This window comes from Cryptomeria japonica, chromosome 9 (assembly GCF_030272615.1).
Source record: "Cryptomeria japonica chromosome 9, Sugi_1.0, whole genome shotgun sequence".
Classification (NCBI taxonomy): Eukaryota; Viridiplantae; Streptophyta; class Pinopsida; order Cupressales; family Cupressaceae; genus Cryptomeria; species Cryptomeria japonica.
In genome coordinates, this window is record NC_081413.1 from 213,076,095 (window position 1) to 213,098,691 (window position 22,597).

Sequence of the window (22,597 nt, forward strand, 5' to 3'; positions counted from 1 at the left end):
GCACGATGTTACGATCCGCTCACAAGAATGATTAAGAGTCCCAAGGGCGTTGTCATCGCCTACCTTGCTGAGGATGCCATTGCTGAGGTGTTCGGAATTCCACGCGGAACAGACATGAAGGATGTGACCAAGGAGGATTATGCAGACAAATACACGAAGACGATGGGTGTATGCAAGAGTTTAATTAATAAAGAGTGGATGATTGAGCCTAGGTCTCATCATTCCAAGGCTCCCAAGACACTTATATGCATAGATTTTAAGGAGGAATATAGTGATTTGATATTCCTACTCAATAGAGTGATGGGAATGCCGCAGGGAGCAATATTTGATGGATGGATGTTCTACTTCATTCAGGATTGTCTGAAAGGAACACTAGTGAATTGGTCCAAGATTATAAGTGACAATCTGGATTTCCAGCTGAGGAATGTAGAGCAGTCCAAGTCATTCGCCATGACTTCTTACCTGGTATACCTACTTGCACGATTTGTTTCATACAGAGGATTAATATGCAAAGGTGAAGTCGAGAATGGGCAAGGACAGTTTAAGAGTTATGAATGCTACCCCCAGCTAAGCATGCACAGAATTGAAGACAAGAGAGTGAATGATGCATTCACTATGTACATCACACGGATGTTGCAGGGCGAAATCCACAGAAGATTGTCCAAGGAGGCAATAGAGTTAATAGAGAAATATGGATCGTGGTATATACAATTCCCCACTTTCACATACCTCAGGATTCATGGGTTTCAATTTGAACCCTACAGACTTCCTAGGTATCCTACTGACAGAATGATATTGTTGGAAGTGGTGAGACAGCTTCTAGAGTTTGATGTTATCCAGAGAGAGAAGCACAGGACAGGAATGACATTCCCTATTTCAGTTGGGAAGACGTCAGAGGTTTGCCAATCTGCCATAGTTGCCAGCACTGCAGGTGAGGAGCTTGCATTCTACAAATTTGCTACATACAAGAAAAGAGAAAGATTTGATCTAGACAAGAAGGTCGGAAGGATCAGAGGAGAGCAATTCACTCATAAGATTGACATAGAAGATTATTGGGCTAACCTGATGGACGAACAAGCAGTGAAGAGAAGAATGTGGTCCAGAATGTTAGTGGATTTCATGAGGAAGTGTGGACTTTTTCTCATTCCTGATCAGGTATTAGATGATAGAGATCATACACATCCACAATATGAGAATGAAATGAGGAAGGCAATCCTATTGCCAAATTGGTCAGAGTCAAAAGAGATTGACCTGAATATATTGATGAGAGAGGTCTTGAATTTCTCCCACCTATGGGTGGATATACAGATGAATAAGTTAGTTGACATGGGTGTTCCCTTCACTTATGAAAGGATGAAGCCGGAAGAGTCTACTTCCGAGGATGATCAGAGGACTGTTAGTGATGTCAGGATTCATGCAGACGAGGAGAGTCAAGCTCCCAAGAGAAGGAAGAACACGCCAGGAGAAGTCAAGGCCAGAGAGAAGAAGATTGAGAAGGTGAAGAAGAAACAGAAGACTATCACTCCACTTATCATTCCTTCACCCCCTCCCAGTGTCTCATCAATCGAAGTGATTGAAGTAACAGAACAGAATAAGGAGACTCAGCAGTGTTCCAACACAGTGATACTACCAGAGAATACTCAAGAATTTCATGCCACAGCAACATCTGCACTTCCTGAGGAGAATGATGACCAACCGGGATCCCCTACTGTCCTTTTGGAAGTTAGTTTGGGAAATGATGTATATGATTGGACCAGGAATAATCCTGATGATAATGATGAAGTTATCTCGGCACTGAAAGGACTTGATCGAGAAATATGTCTCGATGATGGTATGGAGATGACCGCTATTCCTGAATGGTTGAAGAAGAGTATGGAGAAAAGTAAACAGATGATAGGGGTACAACCTATTCATGATATTGATGACTACCTAGCTAGGAGTGCTAAGGAGAAGGAGCCCAACAAAGTGGAGATTTTGTCGCACATAGCTAGAGATGAGACAGGATTGCAGATTGCGCAGATTGTTGTTCTTATTGCAGGCGTGACAGCGGACATTGCTACTCCTATGGATTTCCAGATCACTTCAGTCGCCCTTGGCTGTACATCGACAGGGCAGGAATTTCAGGAGATTGGTGACACCTCCAAGCAATCAATGCGAGGTTAAACAGAGCGGTTGCGGAGAATGAAAGATAAAGAGAAGAAAATATTAGACTCGGAGAGTATATTGCAGGGAAAAGGCATGAGAATCCCACCCTTATTTCCCCTATTGCAGTTGACCATGGAGTACATTCACACTGCGAGGTAGCGAGAGGTACACACTCGGAGGTGGAAAAGTGGATTGAAAGTACAAGAAAGCAAGCAAATGATTTCCTTACTCAATTTGTTCATGCATATGATAAGACAACATCACTCGTATTCAGAATCCAGTATTTGGAGGGAGTTTGGAAAGAATTCCGGCCTATTCAAGACAAGACTATTCCATGCCTCCTGGCATTGAAGAAGGTTCCTAATTCCACCTTGGTCAGCGAGAACATTGTGCACAGTGGAGACAAATACGATTTCCATGGCTGGTATTGTGCATTAGCCTTGAAGAAATCAGCTTATGAGAATGCCCAATCCAGTTGTTTGGAGATGGAAGGATTAATTCAAGACATTCAAATGAAGATCCTTGCCTCGATTGAGGAATTATTGGGTGTTGATGTTAGTGATGCTAGTGCTTTACACTTAGCCGAATTAAGAGACGAGATGAAGTTTATGTATTTTTACCAGTTAGACTCTTTGCAAAAGAGTCAGATTGATGACTTGGTCTCTTTGTTGATTCATGTTCATAATTCGCAGAACCTTATGCCAGAATGGGATAACACTTTGAATGCTTGCTCGGATTCACTGGACGTGATTGACTTACAGTAGGATACCTTGCCTAGCATTTCCATGGAGGAGTTAGATTCAGTATTGGCTAGATTCTTGGAGTATGCTAAGAGAGAGAGAGAGATGCAGGGAGGAATCTTCTAGAAGATTCCCTATATGATGACTAGGTATCTTTTCATTGGGCCATATGTTGGCGGCGCCATTTTTGATGTAACCCTAATTAGGGCAATTCTAGGGTTTTGTTGGCATTATCTCAACCGTTGATCTTAGATCAATCTGGGCCATCCATTTTGTAAGAGACTATATATGCCTCCTTGTCTCTCATTTGTAAGGGAGAGTTTTTGTAGAATTGTTGGTATATGCTACAGCTATTTGAATCCTAATCATTGTTTAATTGTTGGTGATTTTGCTCTTCAAATGTTGTATTTGCATTCATGGTTCTCAATTCGTCCAAGTTAGATTAGAATTTAGATTAGAATTTATTTTCATGTATGTTAGATTGAGTGAAAGATTTGTTGAATTCATTTGTGTGGAATCCTTAATCCATACCACTAGCCTCTTGCCGCTGGTAAGTGCGCCTTGTGTGGTCAACTGGAATTTTAAGTAAGCTTAACTTCAACTATTACGCGTCCGTTGACAAGCATCAACTTGGATGTTGTCAACGTTTAATGGTGATAGCCTGAAAATCTTTAAGTATACCTTAGACGATTGCACTAAGCTTGTGTCAATACCTGATTGTGAGACCTTGCCTAGTTTGATTCCATTGAATCCATTCATCATTTCCTACATTCCTAGGTTTCCTAAACCCTATTCTTTTTCCCCTTTTTTTAGTAAGAAGTAAATCCAGAGCCATATTGATAAATCTTAAGTTGTCAGCACACCTATTCCGCATCATTCATGATAATCCAAACATTTTTGTAAGTCCCCAAGTGAAACACAGCAATTCACATCAACCACTGAACTTACCCACTCGTCAAGACCTGACATGTAGAAACCTTTGAATCATTTTAGTTGATCTCATTCTTAGCATCTGAGGTGATTTTGTTCAAGAGAGGGTAAATTACTTTGGTAATTTATTCTGTATTGTTATGTGCATAAAAAACACATCAACAAGACCATAGAGGGATTTCACAAATTTGCACACTTTTTGTTGCTATCTAAGTTCAACATACCACTTGAGTCATATAGCCTTCTTCTTCAAGATCTCCATTGAGAAAGCTACTCTTGATATCCCTCTAATGAACTTGACAACGAAATTGTGTTGCTATTGTCAAATCCATTAGGATAGTATAGATCATTGCGATGGGGGCAAAAGTTTCTTCATAGTCAATGCCTTCTTTCTAAGCATACCCTTACCCACAAATCAAGTTGTGCACTTGTCAAATATTACATCTACTTGTATTTAAACTTGAGGACCCATTTGCATCCTATAGCTTTGTTCCCTAGTGGAAAATCAAGAAGTTCCCAAGAGTTGTTCCTCAGGAGTGCCTAATATTCTACATATGTGGCATCTTTTCAAGGTGGCAACTCAAGAGCTTGCTTCATTGTTTTTGGTTTGGAATTTAAATAATTGTGCACATAAGAGCCAAATTTACTTCCCCATGAGGCTTGCTGTAAGTCTTTGGCCCAAAATCATATTTATTTGCAAATGCATTTGCCTTTACATCCCTCATTGTGGTATTAAACCACTTTGAAATATTTTTGTGCACAACAAATGAAGACAAAGGTGGAGATGGAGGTGGAAACTGATCCATTGGAAACAAAGCTTCTCCTTGTGCTTTTTCACCTAATTCAGCTCCATAGTGAGGATCATCACATTCCTCATGTTCAAGCTCAATAATTCTAGGTGTTTGGTAAATAACAAGTGATGGTGAGGAAGAGGTGATGCATCATTTTTCCTCATCAAAAACATCCTCATTGATGTACTTCTTTGTAGCCAAATCCATAAGCCAATATCCTTTTGGCTCTGAACCATACCCAAGAAAAATGCATTTCAAAGACTTCATCCAGCTTTGATCTTTCCACCTTGGGGATGTGCAGGAAGGTTGTACATCCAAGCACTCTCCGATACAAAATAAATAGCTTCTTACCAACATATGCTTCTTCGAGTGATATTATCAATCACTATCACTTCAACCTAAAATATAGGGACCAGATTTGCATCCTTTAATATGTATCGCACCATTTTCACAATGGTACAATTACACATTTTGGCAACAGCAATTTGTTGGGAGATGTATGCAATAATCAAATATTCTTTGATCTCATTTTGTTGAAGGTAGTTTGGAAACTCCTTACTAGTGAATTCCTGCTCTTGATCTAAGCAAATGGCCTTGAGAAAGTGATCAAATGATTGTTCTGCAAGGATTTGAAATGCTTTGAATTTGTTTTAGAATTGATTTTTGTGAATCAAGCAATAGACCAGCAATTTTTTGAAATAATCATCCATAAAAAGTAGAATGTTAGTGCATGATTATGAATAAGTGTCATGGATTCACACAAATTAGTTGTGATAACCCCTACGGTATCACAAGATGTAAAATCACTTGCGGGAATAAGGATATTGTAAAAGAATAAATTAAAATAAATAATCTAAAGGAAATATATTTAATTTATTTTAAAAAAGGGAATGTTATTTCAATAATTAATATTTCAATGGAAAAGTATTTAAATATATTTTTGATACGTAATATCGAATATATTTAAAAAAGAAATGTATATATTTAAAAGGGAAATTATATATAGTATTTTATATATTTAAAATGAAATGTAATTAATATTTAATATATTAAAAAGAAATAATATATTGTATGAAATGTAATTAACATTAAATATATTAAAAAGAAATAATTGTATTTTATATATTATTATTTAATAACTTAAAAAGGGGAAACAAGGTATGATAAAGGCAATCCCAAACGGGCTGGGTTACCTCCGCACCCCTTCATGCGGAAGGGGCCCGTGGAGGGGCACAACCCCTCATGGGTTATAAAGGGAGGCAGCGGTCAAGGCTTAAAGGAGGAGAAGGTAGGGAGCGGACTGCAAGGAAAAGGAAGAAGGTAATCAGACTTCAAGGTAAGAACTCCTCCCTATATTAAATAATAGGTATAGTATATGAAAGGTTCTTATTACTAGTATTAATAGGTGGTATTAAGGGTAAAGGCTCATTAATATTAGTTAATATTAGTTAATGAACAATGGGTAATGGGTAAGGTCCATTGATAGGTAATGTTAATGGTGGTCTAGTGAATATTTATACACATCTTAATGTATAGTATTCACTAGTCATAAAAATAGGGATAAGATATAATCTTGTAAATTTTGTATACATAAGTTTGCATATTAAGAAGGATTATGAATACAAGGTATTTTAAGAAATATATTGCATATGTAAAGGATGGAAAATCATATTGATATATATATATATATATATTAATTAAAGAATACATTAAGAATTCATGTTAACACAAAGGATAGTTTATGAACTGAAAATGTTATGCAAATATATGGCTTGGTTGACTAAAACTCAACCAAGAAGAGAAGGATCGGGTCAATCCCCTTTGAGGACTTGGATGATGGAGGCATCACCCAAGACAAGGAAAGGCAAGGGTCTTCCTTGGCTGGCTTGGGTGTAAGAGGTTATACCCAAGACAGGACTCAAAGGTCGGGCCGATCCCCTCTGAGGACTTGGATGATGAAGGCATCACCCAAGGCAAGGAAAGGCAAGGGTCTTCCTTGGAGGGCTTGGGTGTAAGAGGTTACACCCAAGACAGGATTCGAATTCATCTTCGATTTCCTGGAGGGCTTGGGACCAAGGGGTTCCAAGAAGGTGAGCCTCACGGCCGCCTAAGGACATACTTACATATGGCATTGTATCCTTTTTTTAGATGAAAATTATGATTATGTTAATTGAGCATTGAAGTTAGATTGCAATTTGGATTACTTATATATGTATATATATGTTTGTTATGTTCTAACAATCTGTTTTGCAGGTTAATGATCTCTAACTAGTAGGGACATTACATTAGTGTATAACAAATCCAAAAGGCCAACAGCTCATCTTTCTACAAGTAAAAGAGTCTATTGTTGCTTCACAAGTTAGTTGAAGCAAAGAACTTTTGTTTTCCTCATGGGGGTACTCCTCACACTATCTCTCCTTTACTCAATGCAAGAAAGCAGCCCAAATTGAGATGACCAAATCTTCTATGCCAAAGAGTAGTGGATGAATTGGTTTTTACTACAAAGGCATTGTCTCCATGAGTGACATCAACCAACTGAAACATTTTTCCAACCCTTGAGGCACGAGCAACATCACCATTGCAAATCTTGCCTCAAATGAGAAAGTTTCACACCATTATGTCAATAACTCAACCTTCAAGTTATGCTCTAGCAATTGACTTATTCATAACAGATTCTTCATGAACCCTAGAACAAATATGCCTTTGTAAGTTGACACTTAAGTCTTGAGTTGTAAAGATATATCCCCCAATACCCTATATTGTCACCAAGTGAAACTTGCCCATATGAAGCTAATGTGCCAAAATCAACATACCAAACAAAACTGTCAAAAGTGGAAGCTTGAGTCTCTACAAAATACAAAAGATTATCTTTATTAGAATCATATGGAAACAACATTCCCATGTCGATTATTGTCCTTTTTCTGCAATCGACTTATTATTGTCCCCTTAAGAATTCTTTTGTGGCTCTTGTTGGATAGATTCACTATTCACAAATGACTCCAATTTTCTCCATTTTGCATTTGCAAACAATGTAATTGACATTACAAATGGAGAATTTGATTTTGATTTTTGGATTCATATCCTCTCTTGAGAGAATCCCGAGCTTCTTTGGAATCTAAAGTTGAGACTCGTTGGAAATACCAAACAAGATTATCAGTTTTACATTATCATTGGATTTATCATAACCATTTTTGCTCGTCTCAAGCTTGTATGAGTCTAGTGATTCGTATTAAAAACACATCCCACAAATCTTCATACTCAAGTTGAGTTTGGACCCTGGTTTTCTTCGTCAAATACTTATCAATTCTCAATAGCGGAATCAAGAAGAATTATTTTCAAAGCATAGGAAGCCATTTTAGAGATGTGAAGGGTCCTTATATCTCTAAATAAAGTTCTCTTATCTCTCCCCAACGATTTACAAGGCTTCTTGCCACACACATTGTTGCAACTATTTTAGATGTTAAATGCAATAATTTGACACAATAGCACTAACCATAAAGTGCAAATTGAAGGCACCATTTATAGCACTGTGATTGTTTCTAAGAAATATAACAAAGAAAAGGCTTGTAATTTTTGAACTTTTTTTAGACACAAAATATTCTCTTATTGACATATTGTATTTTGCTTAAAAATAATATATTTTCATTCAAAAAATAAATAATATAGTGTTGCCTTAATTTTTAACTCTTAACTATTATATACAACAAAATTTATAAGAACATGATCTATTTTTTAAAAGGGCATCTTTCTCTATTCATGAAACATACATCTCTTCACACTTTGTGGTATGTAAAGGCCCACCAATCTACAAATTGTCTAAACAACATCAATGGCAAAAATTTTAGACTATCATATTTCTTTGGTAGACTTGCTCACAATTTTCTCTTTTTTCATTGGCTGCTCTAATACTATATCTGTTGCTTCAATTGTTGTGCAAGGTTTTTTCTTAAATACAGATGCCAACATTGCAATCAACAATTATCCATCTTTTTTCAAAAAAGCAACAAACAAAGAAACTAAATGCCTATGACAATTTTTTATCTTCTTATGAGCAATAGAAAGATATATATCTGGCAAGAGATGGCACAATCTTCTCTGTATTGACACCAACAGTCTCCTCTTTGAAAGATTTTTATCTCCCTAAGCTGTGTTATCTTTCTTTGCTGGAGCCCTAATCTTTCTTTTACAAAACTTCTCTTCTCAACAAGAACTAGTAGTGGGGTTATAAAATCACAAGTGCGAAATTAATGGTTGCTATAATACCATATTCAAAATGAGAAGTAATGAGCAATTTTAATAAGGAGAGACAAACAATATAAATACATATCCACCACTCAACTAATCTATAGTTTATACAATAATAATATTAATATTATTATTGTTTATACTATAAGTTGTTTTATTTCAAAATGACAGTTGTTAATATTCCAACCAAGCCATGCATCATTGCTCACAATTCTAGCAGAAATAATCAAATCGGCAATTTCATAATTGAAGGATTTAACATTAGAGGAATCTTCATAAGGCTTCTTGTTTCTATATTCCTTCTTTACAAGTTCCTATTTACTATAGTTCCATTATTTTATTGTACTCTTACCAAGGGTTTTATATCATCCTTATGACATAAACCTCTCCTTGTCCTCCTTTTCCTTGCCATCTTTTCCACTGGCTCTACACCACACATGTAGTGCCTCCTTGGGACCCTCATCCATAGATTTTCACCTCATTTCTTCATTGATAAAAGTAGCAACAAGAGCATACATATTAGGCTCTGCAATATCACTGCTATTGCATCTATTTGACTCTCCTAGGATTTAGGTAAAAAACATACTTAACATCAATGCTTTCTAGCTAACTCAAAATAAAATTAAATATATTTAAATGCTGAACTACAATGACCTTCCTTCATTTTCAGGAAATACAATTTTCTTTTTAAATAAAGCTTTTTTATCAAACTCTTGTTTAAAAAATCTCACCAATCCTTCTCCATAAGTTGTGAGTTGCATTACATGGGGGCTATGTTGCTATGTTGGACCTTGGTTTGTTTTATTTATGTGGCTATGTTGAGAGATACATTGGCAATTGGACCCTCTTATGATCCCTCTGGGGAACATAGATTGTGTACCTCCCTCCTCGACAAACAATATTCAAAAGTGAACATGTTGACAGAGGAGAAGAGACAAACATGGATTAGGACTGCTATTCAATATTAGCCACTCATTAGTATTATCGTTACATGCCCCATTGGTTCATACTTTCTTAGAGCTATTTATTAGTCTGGGAAACATAAGAATGATGATTTCTAGTTTGTCATTTTGAAGCAGGCCATAGAAGAGGTTGGGTCTTCTAATGTTGTGCAGGTTGTGACAGATTCAGCTTGTGTTTCTAAGTTAGCTGGTTTGATGGTTGTGACATATTTTTTGGACACCATGTTGTGTACATGCTTTGAATAATGCTTTGAAAGACATTGGCAAAATAGATTGGGTGAAGGTAGCAATGGCAGAGACTAGAGACATACAAATGTTTGTATGTAACCATCACATTTCACTTGCACTATTTCAGTCTAATTCAAATAAAAAAATCCTCAAAGCAGTTGAGACTGGATATGCTAGCTATTTTATTTTGTTGGAGAGGATGTTGGAGTTGCAAGATGCTCTACAATCCACGGTGGTTTGTGGAAAGTGGGAAATGTAGGCACAATCAAAGACAAAAAAAGGGAAGGTGGTGAGAGAAAGAGTGCTTAATGACACTTGATGGTCCAATATCAAGTAAGAAAAATTGTTTGAGTTTGTACTTTGTTTTACTTTTTATTTTAAAATTTTAATTTCCATTATTAATAGTGTTAATGTCATAATTTTAATTTTAAAAATTTTAAATGTTGCTTGCTAGTATTTTTCTCTATCATATCACTTATTGTTGGGGCAATCAGGTATGCGGATATCGAACCTCCTAGCCTTGGGGAGATTTTTGAGATTTTTGAAAGCATGCTTGATCAAATGAACCAAGCAATTCATGACAAGGATCGTGGATTGCAATTCTATGAGGAACATAGTAGGCCTATTGTCACAAAGAGGTGGAACACAGTGAACACGGCTGCATATGCTCTTACTCTGAAGTTGTGTGCACCTAGACCTAGCCGAATGCTTTCTTCTAAGGATGATAAGGTGATGGAGGGGCTTATGGCAGCCCTTCGTAAAATGTATAGCATCAAGGAGGCAACCATACTTCGAGATGGGTGACTTCAATTTTCCGATCATCAAGGTCCTACATTAAACAAACCAAAGGCTAGGATGGGCAGGGCCACTATTGCACAAAAAAACCCATTGGATGGTGGAAATTTCGTGGGAAGGACACACCTGAGTTGAAACAACTCACTATTCGTTTACTCTCACGGATTGCTAATTCCTCTGCTACAAAGAGGAATTGGTCCATCTATGGCTTCTTCCACTCTTTTAAGAAAAATAGGCTTACCATAAACGAGCAGAAAAACTAGTTGCATTCTATAGCGCAGACTAATTAGTATCAACAGACTCTAGCAGTACGTTGGGATGTTGATCTTGAAGATGTTAGGCAAATTTATGAGGAGGTGCAGCCAATAATGGTCAGGCTACCATTGGATGATTCACTTCCGGCAGAGAGTGATAGTGACACAGATGGTTCTAAATCTTCAGATGTTGATAGCCCAAATGAGGCTTAGTCTCATAGATTGTTGTATTTTGAAGTTTGAGACTGAGTTACATTAATAGTTAACTTTAATTTTAAAATTTGAATTTGAACAACAAAATGTTTTAATAATTAATAGTTAATATTGATGTTATGAATCTCCTGACTAATTTTATTGTTGTTTATAGTTTATACTACTGTAATACTACTTTATTGAAGTTTATACTGCTGTTGTCGTGATTTATTTACATATTGATATTGTTGTTATCAGTTATTGACATCCCTCTCTCTCTTTTACTCCTAAAAATAACACACCCCCATACCCAAAACACCAGAAAACAAAGGGTGTGTGCAATAGTTTCCTAAAAATAACTGTATCGAAGAGATAGTTGTATTCCACCTTGAGACTTTCTCCATCTTTGTCCAATCTACATCAAACATATCCACAACCTTGTCCTTTTATGTCATAGCTCTCCATTAATCTCTCTCCTCCAAAAGATCATTTTAAGAGATTCTTCACTTTTAGTTTCCACAACTCCTATATAGAACCATTGAACTTTTCAAACTCTGATTGTGATGTGCTTGCCAAGCCTTCCCTAAACACACTCAGATCTACAAAACCACTAAAACAATACTCCCATTACAACCACAAAAAGCCCAACGCTAAAATAAAAATGTCACCATCTACAATCTAGCTGAAGCTCTAATACCAAACGTTGAAATAAAAGATAAATGACAATGTAAATAATGAACAATATTGAGTTTAATCGAATTAAGATGTGATAAAATCAACAAATTTATATCAATGAAATAATAGATAAACAATATAACTAATCAGCAAACTCATTAAATGCAAACCATTACACCAAATATATGTGGAGAAACCCTTGTCAGAAAAAATTTCACCCCAACAAGACCCAAGCTTGTATCATTCTCAAAAGAATAAGAACAATGATACAATCCACTTATCCCTCTAACAATAGACGAGTTGCATAAGAGTACCTACAAAGAACCATACAAGTCACTATCCTATGCCTTTGAAATATGTGAAAATCAGAAACAAGAAACCATCAAATGGTATCCAAAACCATGAGCCTTGGCAAATATCTAGTGCCCCTATAATCATGGTCAAGTATCTTAGAATAGTATGTAACTACTCTTACACACCGTTACTTTTAATAGATTTGGTTATAATAATCAATTTGACAAGGATCCAAATTTTAGGTGCTCCATGGGGGCATTGATGGCTTTGTCATAGCATCAAATATGAAAAAACTTCTTACAACTTACAAATATGCCAAGTATATTGAAGAATAAATAAATCTCCTCCCTCACATAGACGTCCAATTTTGCCCCATTCCACGATGTTTGAAAACTAGACATTAGTTATCGTTTACATATTTATATTACAATTACAAGACTTAGGACTTGCAAGGAGTAAGACACAAGTAGTCCTAACATTAGTGGATGGTAGTTTTAAGGAGAAACAAATGATTCAATCGAATGCTTGTATGAGAAAGGATGGGGTGAATTGAAAAGGCACTACATGGTAAAGGCAAATTGAAGACTAGATGTTCCAACCTCAATCAAGAGGAGATGCACAATTTATTTGCTATGACACTAGCAAATAATGTTGTATGCTTAGAGTTTAAGGAAATGTTTAAGGTGTAACCTTTCTCTTCAAAGGAGGATTTCCCTTTGGATGCAAGAATAGATTTCTATGAAGGAGTTGGTGCCAAAAGTTGCATTGCCAAAAAACGATGGTTGGACCATAGTGGCTATTGAAAAAAAGAATGATATATATGTAAGCTACTTGGATCACAAATGATTTTCTTTGTAAGGAATCTCAAAGGCAATAGAACCCCCACTAAATTAACTTAAGATACAACATGAAAGAGGCATGAAAAGATTTAGAAGTCAAATAAAAATAAATTGGCAAAGAAAATCACTCACACATAACCCACCAATTGCAAAGCTGTGTTTCTATGCATTTGTTTTCTCTCTAAAAATGTTATGTTTTCACTTTAATACAGAAATGGAAGTTTAAAAAGCATTTCTTGATAGGTGAGTATTTTATAATGTAGGATAAATATAACATGGGACAATTGATGTTCAAAACGTTATTTATATTTGTTAAGTTTTTTATACTCACCTTCATAGCAATACAATCAATACTAGCACAGATCTATTTTAATATGGATCAGGTATGTGTCAAGAGGTATCCAAAAGGCTCAAGGATCCAGCCTCACCATCCTTGCACTTTGGTGGCGATACACACCCCATTTTATAGATACCTCTCAGCAAATATCAGATCCATAATAAAATGGATTTGATATAGTAATTCGATGAATTCAAGAACATAAAACTCTACCACAATTATTGTTTGTAACTAGGAAAGGGGGTTCGGATTGCCTAAGGCAACATCCGAACCCCTAAAGGGCTGGCCCCCCCCTTTCCCAAAGTTTAACGTGTAGGGCTGGACCCTTCATGCCAAAGAGGATAGCGTGCCCCTAAACAGGGCCAGCCCTATAATGACACGCCACACTAAAACCTATATTGGCGCCAAACATATTTATCTAATTAAGGCCGACTTGAAGGTTATATGCTCATATAAATAAAGACCATTTGCCAAGATCAATTCACTCGATCATTCATGCAATCAGCGAAATCCATCTGCTCCTTGGTGTGCGAAATTAAGAGGTGAACTAGGTGAACTTATTCAAGGAAGACAAAGCTATTTTGGTGTTCCTAATTTCAGTTAGATGGTGCATTAAAGAGCAGACTTGGTGTGAATTTAGAAGTGCAGACCTGATATGATAAAAGGGCAGATCTGATAAGAGGTTGAAGATCCCAGTTTTGAGTCACATGACTGGAGCTAAGTATTGTATTGTTACAATTCAAGATTGAATACATAATCTGACCTGTGGGTCTTTAGTGCTGGGTTTTTCCTCCTTGGAGGTTTTCCCGGGGTAATTGTGTTGGTCTCTTGTGCACTTGTTTTCTCTCTTTCATTTACTTGCTTATAATTTACTTAATGTTAATCTGAAATTAAATACTGAAAGTCTGATTGCTGGTCTGAGTCACAAAACTAACATGGTATCAGAGCTAAGGTTTTACTAACTTCATATTTCAGTAAGTTATTTGTCGCATCTAGTTGCTATTTGTTTTCAGATTAAAATGTCAGGTATGAGGGCTGAAGATAGATTTGATGGAGCCCTTGACTTTGCTGCTTGGAAAGTCCGTATTCTATTGATTCTTGAAGAGAATGAACTGCTTAAATTTGTAGAAGAAGAAAGGCTGTCCCCTCTCGAAGATGCTGAAGCAGTTCAAGAAAGACTCTCTCAAGGCTAGGAAGATCATAATTGAATCAGTCAAGAATCATCTTGTCACCGTCATATCAAAATTTGCTTCTGCCAGGGAAATGATCAAACACTTGGAAGGGATGTATGAAATCAACAATCTCAGCAGAGCTCTTGCTCTAAGGCAGCAGCTACTTCACATCAAAATGAAAGAAGAAGACTCAATCATGGCCTACTTCATGAAGATCAATGAACTAAAGGATAAGCTAAGTACTCTTGATTGCCAAATTTCAGATAAAGATCTTGTTATGATTGCATTAAATGGTCTACTTGATGAATGGGAACCATTCATTCGTAGCATTGGTGGAAGAGCTGAACGACCCAACTTTGAGCGTCTTCAATTTGATTGCATTGAAGAGGAATCTCGAATTGAGGTAAGAGGAAAACTCAAGAGCTCTCACAAAGATGATAATCATGTTCTCGGAACTAAGTCTAGGAAAGGTGGGCATTGAAAGAAAGAAAAGAGAAGCTAAGATTTTAGATCCTCTTCCTACGATCCAAAGAAGAAGTCAAGAGATTCCTCCCATATTCGTTGTTTCAGATGTGATAAGTATGGTCACTATGCTAGAAATTGTCAGAATGATCCCAAGGAAAGGGAAGCCAATTTAAATGAAGTCCCTGAACAAAATGAGGACTATCTTCTTATCTCTGTTCTATCGAGCAACGTTCCTACGGACAGTGATACTTGGATAATTGACAGTGGAGCCTCCAGACACATCTTAGGTTACCGTGAGCATCTTTTAGATCTAATAGAAAAGGATACCAACCTTCATGTGGTAATCGGTGATGATGCTCGATATTCGGTAAAAGGTTCTGGTACTACTTCCTTAAAACTAGATTCTGGTATTTCCTTACAACTCAGTGATATTCTTTTTGTACCTGGAATTAAAAGAAATCTTATTTCCATTTCTGCTTTAGAAGATAAGGGTTTGCAAATAGCATTTTCTGAAGGGAAAGTACTTGCTTGGTCTAAGAAATCTAGTTTCAAATCTGCTCGTGTTACTGGAAATAGATGTGATAGTTTGTATAAGCTTGTAGCTAACCCAATTCAAACTCTCATTCATGAGGCTCCTGAATCATGCGAGCTATGGCATAGAAGACTTGGACATCTACACTTTCAAGCTCTTCCCACTCTTGGTAAAATGGTTAAAGGTATGCCTAAACTTAGTTTATCTCATTATGATGCTTGTAAAGGTTGTGCCATGGGTAAGAATGTGAAGAGCACATTTCATAAAAGTGATAGTAGGGCTAAAGAAAAGTTAGAGCTTATTCATTCAGATTTATGTGGTCCTATGTCTGTAGCATCTCCTAGCGATTTCCTTATCTTCATAGATGATTTTTCTAGGAAAACATGGATTTACTTTCTTAAGTCTAAAGCGTCTGAAGAAGTCTTAAATAGATTTAAAGAATTCAAAGCCTTGGTTGAAAATACTTCTGGAAAACGAATTAAATGTTTAAGGTCTGACAATGGAGGTTTTTCATGATTTTTGTATTGAGACAAGAATTAAGAGGGAGTTTTGTGTTCCCTACAATCCTCAGCAAAATGGAGTTGTTGAAAGAAAGAACAAGACCATTGTTGAAGCTGCAAGAGCCATGATTCATGATCAAGACCTGCAACCCTTCCTATGGGCGGAGGCATCCAAAACAGCAGTTTACATTCAGAATAGATGTCCTCATCGTGCTCTAAAGAATGTAACCGCTGAAGAAGCCTTTACAGGAATCAAACCTGACATCAGCCACTTAAGGATCTTCGGGAGCCCTATGTATGTTCATGTGCCTAAGGAAAAACGAACCAAATTGGATCCCTCTGGAAAGAAAGGCATCTTAGTAGGATACAGTGAATCTTCCAAAGCCTTCAGGATCTACATTTCAGGTCAAAGGTATGTTGAGGTAAGTAGAGATGTAACTTTTGAAGAAGATATTGCATTCAAAAGATCTAAAGGTTCATTATCTGATAATGATGATATTGTGATTGAAAATCAAGAATCAAATGTTGATACTAACCCTGAGATACAGAAGGAGTTCATTGATCTCCCGGATCAGGAAGTTCGGGATGATTCAGTAGAACCCATGGACTCTACAGATATACCTAAGGATATTGTGGTCAGCAAGAAGAGGCCACTTTGGGTTAGAAACACCATTCAAGATGTTGAAGGATTTGCTGCTCCCAAAGGAACCTTCAAAGATAGCAAGAGACCTCAAAATCATGCCAACTACATTTCTGTAATGTGCAACATCATTGAGTCTCAACCTCACGATGTCGAAGAAGCTATGACTCATCATGCTTGGAAATTAGCCATGGATGAAGAGTATGAGTCTATCATCAAGAATGATGTTTGGGACATTGTACCCAAACCCAAAGGTAAGTATGTTGTTTCCTCTAAATGGTTATTTAAAATTAAACATAATGCTGATGGTAGTATTGAGAAATATAAAGCTAGATTTGTAGCTCGTGGTTTTTCTCAGAAGGAAGGAATAGATTATGAGGAAACATTCGCTCCTATTGCTAGATACACTTCTATTAGATCTATAATAGCTATTGTTGCAGCTAAAGGTTGGGAGTTGCATCAAATGGATGTTAAGACAGCTTTCCTCAATGGTGTTATTGAAGAAGAAGTCTATATCGAGCAACCAGAAGGTTATGTAATCCATAAAAGAGATTCTCATGTTTGCAGGTTGAAGAAAACCTTATATGGGCTCAAACAGGCTCCTCGTGCTTGGTATGAAAGAATTGATAAGTACTTACTAAGCTTAGGATTTCGTAAGAATGATGCTGATGCTAACCTTTACTTGAAAATATGTAATGATGATATGCTAATTCTGGTTTTATATGTGGATGATTTATTTCTCACTAGTGAAAATAAACTGATCATGAGATATAAGAAAGAATTAGCCTCAGAATTTGAAATGAAGGATTTAGGTCTAATGCATTACTTCCTAGGGTTAGAAGTATGGCAAAAACCAAATGAAAAAATTTCTAAGTCAAGGAAAGTACACTATTGATTTTCTGAAAAGATTTAGAATGATGGACTGTAAACCTATGTCTACTCCTATGGAATCTAACTTAAAGAAGTTGAGTGTTTCTGCAGCTAACTCTGATTTTGCAGATCCATCTGAGTACAGGCAGTTGATTGGATCCTTGATGTATCTAGTCAATACTAGACCAGATATCTGTTATGCTGTCAATGCCCTCAGTCAGTTCATGAACTTGCCTAAACTTGTTCACCTGGTTGCAGCCAAGCACATTCTGAGATACTTGCGAGGCACTATTGGTTATGGGCTGAAGTATTCACTTAATACCTCAATCTTCTTGGAAGGCTATTCAGATTCAGATTGGGCAAGAAGTGTCAAGGACAGGAAAAGTACTTTGGGTATCTGCTTCAGCTTGGGTTCTGCAGTAATCTCTTGGGCATGTAGAAAGCAATCTTCGGTAGCATTGAGTACTGTAGAAGCTGAGTACATTGCAGCATCTATTGCATCTAGAGAAGCAGTGTGGCTTCGCAAACTTCTTGTTGGATTATTTGGTCAACCTAGTGGTCCTACCACTATTCATTGTGATAATCAAAGCTATATAAAGATGTCGGTAGATCCTGTGTTCCATGACACGTCCAAGCATGTGGAAACTCATTATCACTTCATTCGGGATATGGTGCAAAGAGGCACCATTCAACTGAAGTATATTAGCACAAATGAACAGGTTGCAGATATTCTTACCAAACCCTTATCCAGAGTGAAGTTTGAATACTTCAGAGACAAAATTGGTATTGTGGAAAATGAAACCCTGGTTGAGAGGGAGTTTCAATCTCAGTGATTCTCTACTGCACAGTTTTGTCCATTCTTCGAATGTGTGCAAGAATGGAAGGTTCCATTCTATGCTTGTGTGCTAGATGGAAAATTGTAATTATGTAAAGACCCACTTGTGTATTACACTTTCTATGCTTGTGTGCTAGAACCATCCTATGCTCGTGTGCTAGGTGGAAGATGTAATTCTATGCTTGTGTGCTAGATCCATTCTATGCTTGTGTGCTAGATGGAACTCTAAAGGTTCAGTTTATGTATTCTCTTCTTCCCTAGTTAAGAGGGAGTATTGTTTGTAACTAGGAAAGGGGGTTCGGATTGCCTAAGGCAACATCCGAACCCCTAAAGGGCTGGGCCCCCCCTTTCCCAAAGTTTAACATGTAGGGTTGGACCCTTCACGCCAGAGGGTAGCGTGCCCCTAAACAGGGCCAGCCCTATAATGACACGCCACACTAAAACCTATATTGGCGCCAAACATATTTATCTAATTAAGGCCGACTTGAAGGTTATATGCTCATATAAATAAAGACCATTTGCCAAGATCAATTCACTCGATCATTCATGCAATCAGCGAAATCCATCTGCTCCTTGGTGTGCGAAATTAAGAGGTGAACTGGGCGAACTTATTCAAGGAAGGCAAAGCTATTTTGGTGTTCCTAATTTCAGTTAGATGGTGCATTAAAGAGCAGACTTGGTGAATTTAGAAGTGCAGACCTGATATGATAAAAAGGGCAGATCCGATAAGAGGTTGAAGATCCCAGATCTGAGTCACATGACTGGAGCTAAGTATTGTATTGTTACAACTCAAGATTAAATACATAATCTGACCTGTGGGTCTTTAGTGCTGGGTTTTTCCTCCTTGGAGGCTTTCCCAGGGTAATTGTGTTGGTCTCTTGTGCACTTGTTTTCTCTCTTTCATTTACTTGCTTATAATTTACTTAATGTTAATCTGAAGTTAAATACTGAAAGTCTGATTGCTGGTCTGAGTCACAAAACTAACAACAATAACAATAGTTACATACCTGCATATGTGTACAAACACATTCACGCACACACACACAGATAGTTAACCTTCAAATTTGAACACAAAATGATAAAAGATGAACACAGAAAATATAATTGTTCAACATTATATAGAATACATGCCTCGAAACATACACAATAAATGTAATAGCAGTTGCATTCAAAAATAATAATATTAGAAATTCGGCTCTGAGCATTTGCATTATTTTTCATAAATATTTGCAATACTCACCAATGCTGACTTCATTCATTATTAGTAATACATTTCAATTTATGAAAGCTCTTCTTAAATAAAGTAAAATAATACAGATTGACAACTTGGGGGCAAAAAAATAAGTATAAAAAATATCACCTCGGGAACGGGCGGATTGCGAGCAAATTTTGAACCTTTAGGAGCCCAGGGAACTGCTCAAAAGACAAGGCTAATAGTCATGGCCTATATTGATATTATATTTTATGAATGTAAAAAAATATGATGAAAGGAACATGTATTCAAAATATACAGAAGTTTAAAGAAATATTTCCATAGAATGAAAAAAAGATATTATGACATTAAAATTGCAAAATGCAAGAATAAGTTTTCCATGAAATAAAGGTGTTTTTATATGTGAAATGTTTTTAGGCAAAATATACAACTTCTGAAGTAGAAATAAATCTTTTTTGAGAGCATATAGAAAGCAGCTGCAAATAAGTTTTGACAAAAGTAATTCTTGAAGCATATCTTATGGGTCAGCCAAAAGACAACCAAGCACGGTACTATAAATACTGGGACAAGGAATCTTCACATGTATTCATTTTTGGTCATCTTCATTAATTCTTTATACTAACACCAAACTTAAATAATGGCGTACTATATTTCTGGGCAGAATTGAAATTAGTAAATACTATTTACATTTACATTATCTATTCTACGTTCTATTTACATTATCTGTTCTATGTACTATGTTTCTATTATTCCACAGTTTCTAAGTCCACTCCAAACAACACTCAACAGTCGACATCATTGAGAATTAGTCCATCCAGGTGAAATCTTGGTGCCATTCTACATATCCACCCAATAGTGCTGTATGCGTGGGAAAATCAAGAGCATACATAAATCATCTCAACCCTCATTAGTTACAGAAAACTGCAGTCTCACATATCAAGTTCTCTATTTTATCAACACCATGTCAATCTTCTCCAGCACTTAATTAATTCATTATTCCAATAATCAACATTCTCTGCTATGTCAACATCATTTTCATTCTTCTCAGGCACTTGTAAGATCCATCAGTCCAAAAGTAATATACCAAGTAGTTTAAATTCTCATATCATAGAAACAGTAAACAGCCTTAACACTTCTAACTCTATGTTTATATAGTCAGCCCTCTGCAGGTAACCCAATCACCTAGCTTTTCATGTGCAGGCTTCCCAATAGTCATGGTCATTTCATATTATGTGGGTCTGCAGTCCAGAAAATAAATTGTGAATTAATTAAGTGCCAAATCAATATTAGATCACCTTTATTTCAGATATACTAATAACTACTTAATGTCACTGTTTGTGATGGTGCAAAATAGGGTCCCACAAAAAATTAGCCTTGAATCTTAGAAGTGCATCTTCTTCTCTAACAACCTTTGACTGGTCTGGTAAGACAAATACTGGTGAGGCATGAAGATGCTCTTGTTCATAAATTAAAATAAGTAATAACTAAGCCAGCGATGCTGTGTTTAAATATAACTTTGTATTTAGTATTTACTTTTAGCCTTGAAACCATTGCTTTTGCATTTAGGTTCAAGATATCTCAGGCACTTAGTTGATATTCTTTACAAATCATATTTAGTTGTCCCCTTGTACTACTTGTCTAAACCAAACACTGGTGCTTTCAGCAAATACAAAATTAAAAGGGCATAAAAGTCCCTCCATTTTAAGTATAGACTTCACTGCAGAAAATTACTTCTACCATGCTGCTTACCTGTTACCTACACCAAATAGTAACCTAAATATCATATTCTACCTTAATTACCCATAACACAGTTTATTCAAATTCTAAAAAAATTAACTTCCAGAAGGCTTGAGTAACATTCAACCAAACAATGAGAGTAAAATGTTGAATAAACCAGAATAATCGTAATGACCACATTTATGCTCACGTCCAAATCTATGGTCATGCATACAAGCATAGGACACAGGAAGAAGAAGCATTGTTCCAAAAGATATGTATGGAAAGACTTAAGGTTTCAACTGTAGGATCCACAAAAGAGTTTCCAAATCTAGTCCTGGCACAGCCACCTCAATGTTATTGTTCATTCTAGCTGATTCTTGGAAACAGTAGCTTCCATAGGGCCTCTTTCCAGCATGCAAGATATGGCTCATTTCTCTGTATATATTTTATTTTGAATAAATACATCACTCACATTACATCTGCAAAGACTAGATTTCTCACTAGTTGTGAACATGCTATCCACCCTAGCCCTTTATTGAAGAAATTTAAAGTCGATTTTTCCTTCCAAACACCACATAATCCAAGTTATTTTGAGAGTACATTTTTACTTTAGTAGAACTAAAGTCAATTTACACAGAGTATATGTAGCATACTAGAAAAGGCAATTTGAAATAGTGCTAAACAGTCATTTTCAAGTCCTAAATCATACACATAAAGCTTTTAACTCAGTTACTAACTTTAGAAAGCCTTCTTGAGCTGTACTGCAGTTATGTTCCAGTAAGCCTAACATCCCCAACCCATGTCACTTGCAATAGTGTGTTAATTTTAGCAATCAGATATAACAGACTGAAAGTAAACTGAAAGTGCAATGAAAAACACAAGACCACAACACACCAATACCCTGGGAAAACCTCCCTCTTGGAGGTGAAAAGCCCAGCCTCAAATCCAAAATGTATAATCTCAAATGTAGGCAATTACAAGGCAATAAAACTTATCTCAGTTTGCTGTTCAGACAGCAAGATAGCTAAATCAGATTTGAAAGGATGCTTCCTTCACCCTTGAATACATAGACAATGTCGTTCGCTGAAATGGAAAAGGTATTTGCAGCCTTGAAGTAACAGACAGCAGATGACACCTTCAATGCCTTCAAGTGATTCGCATGGAGAGAGACTTCAATAAATTCGCATGGATCTTGAACAAATTCACCCCACTATCAGCCTTAAT

The 22,597-nt window shown here is 36.5% G+C and overlaps 1 protein-coding gene across 2 annotated transcripts in view; it reads right to left on the minus strand.

The window, feature by feature from the left end:
* Positions 1-22,597, minus strand: part of LOC131044580 (NADH dehydrogenase [ubiquinone] 1 beta subcomplex subunit 9) — a 76,049-nt gene that overhangs the window by 18,018 nt on the left and 35,434 nt on the right. For both annotated transcript variants that reach the window (XM_057977935.2, XM_059211274.1), the window contains exon 4: positions 19,802-19,854. In XM_057977935.2, coding sequence (XP_057833918.1) covers positions 19,802-19,854 — 53 coding nt within the window. The remainder of the gene's footprint in view (positions 1-19,801; positions 19,855-22,597) is intronic.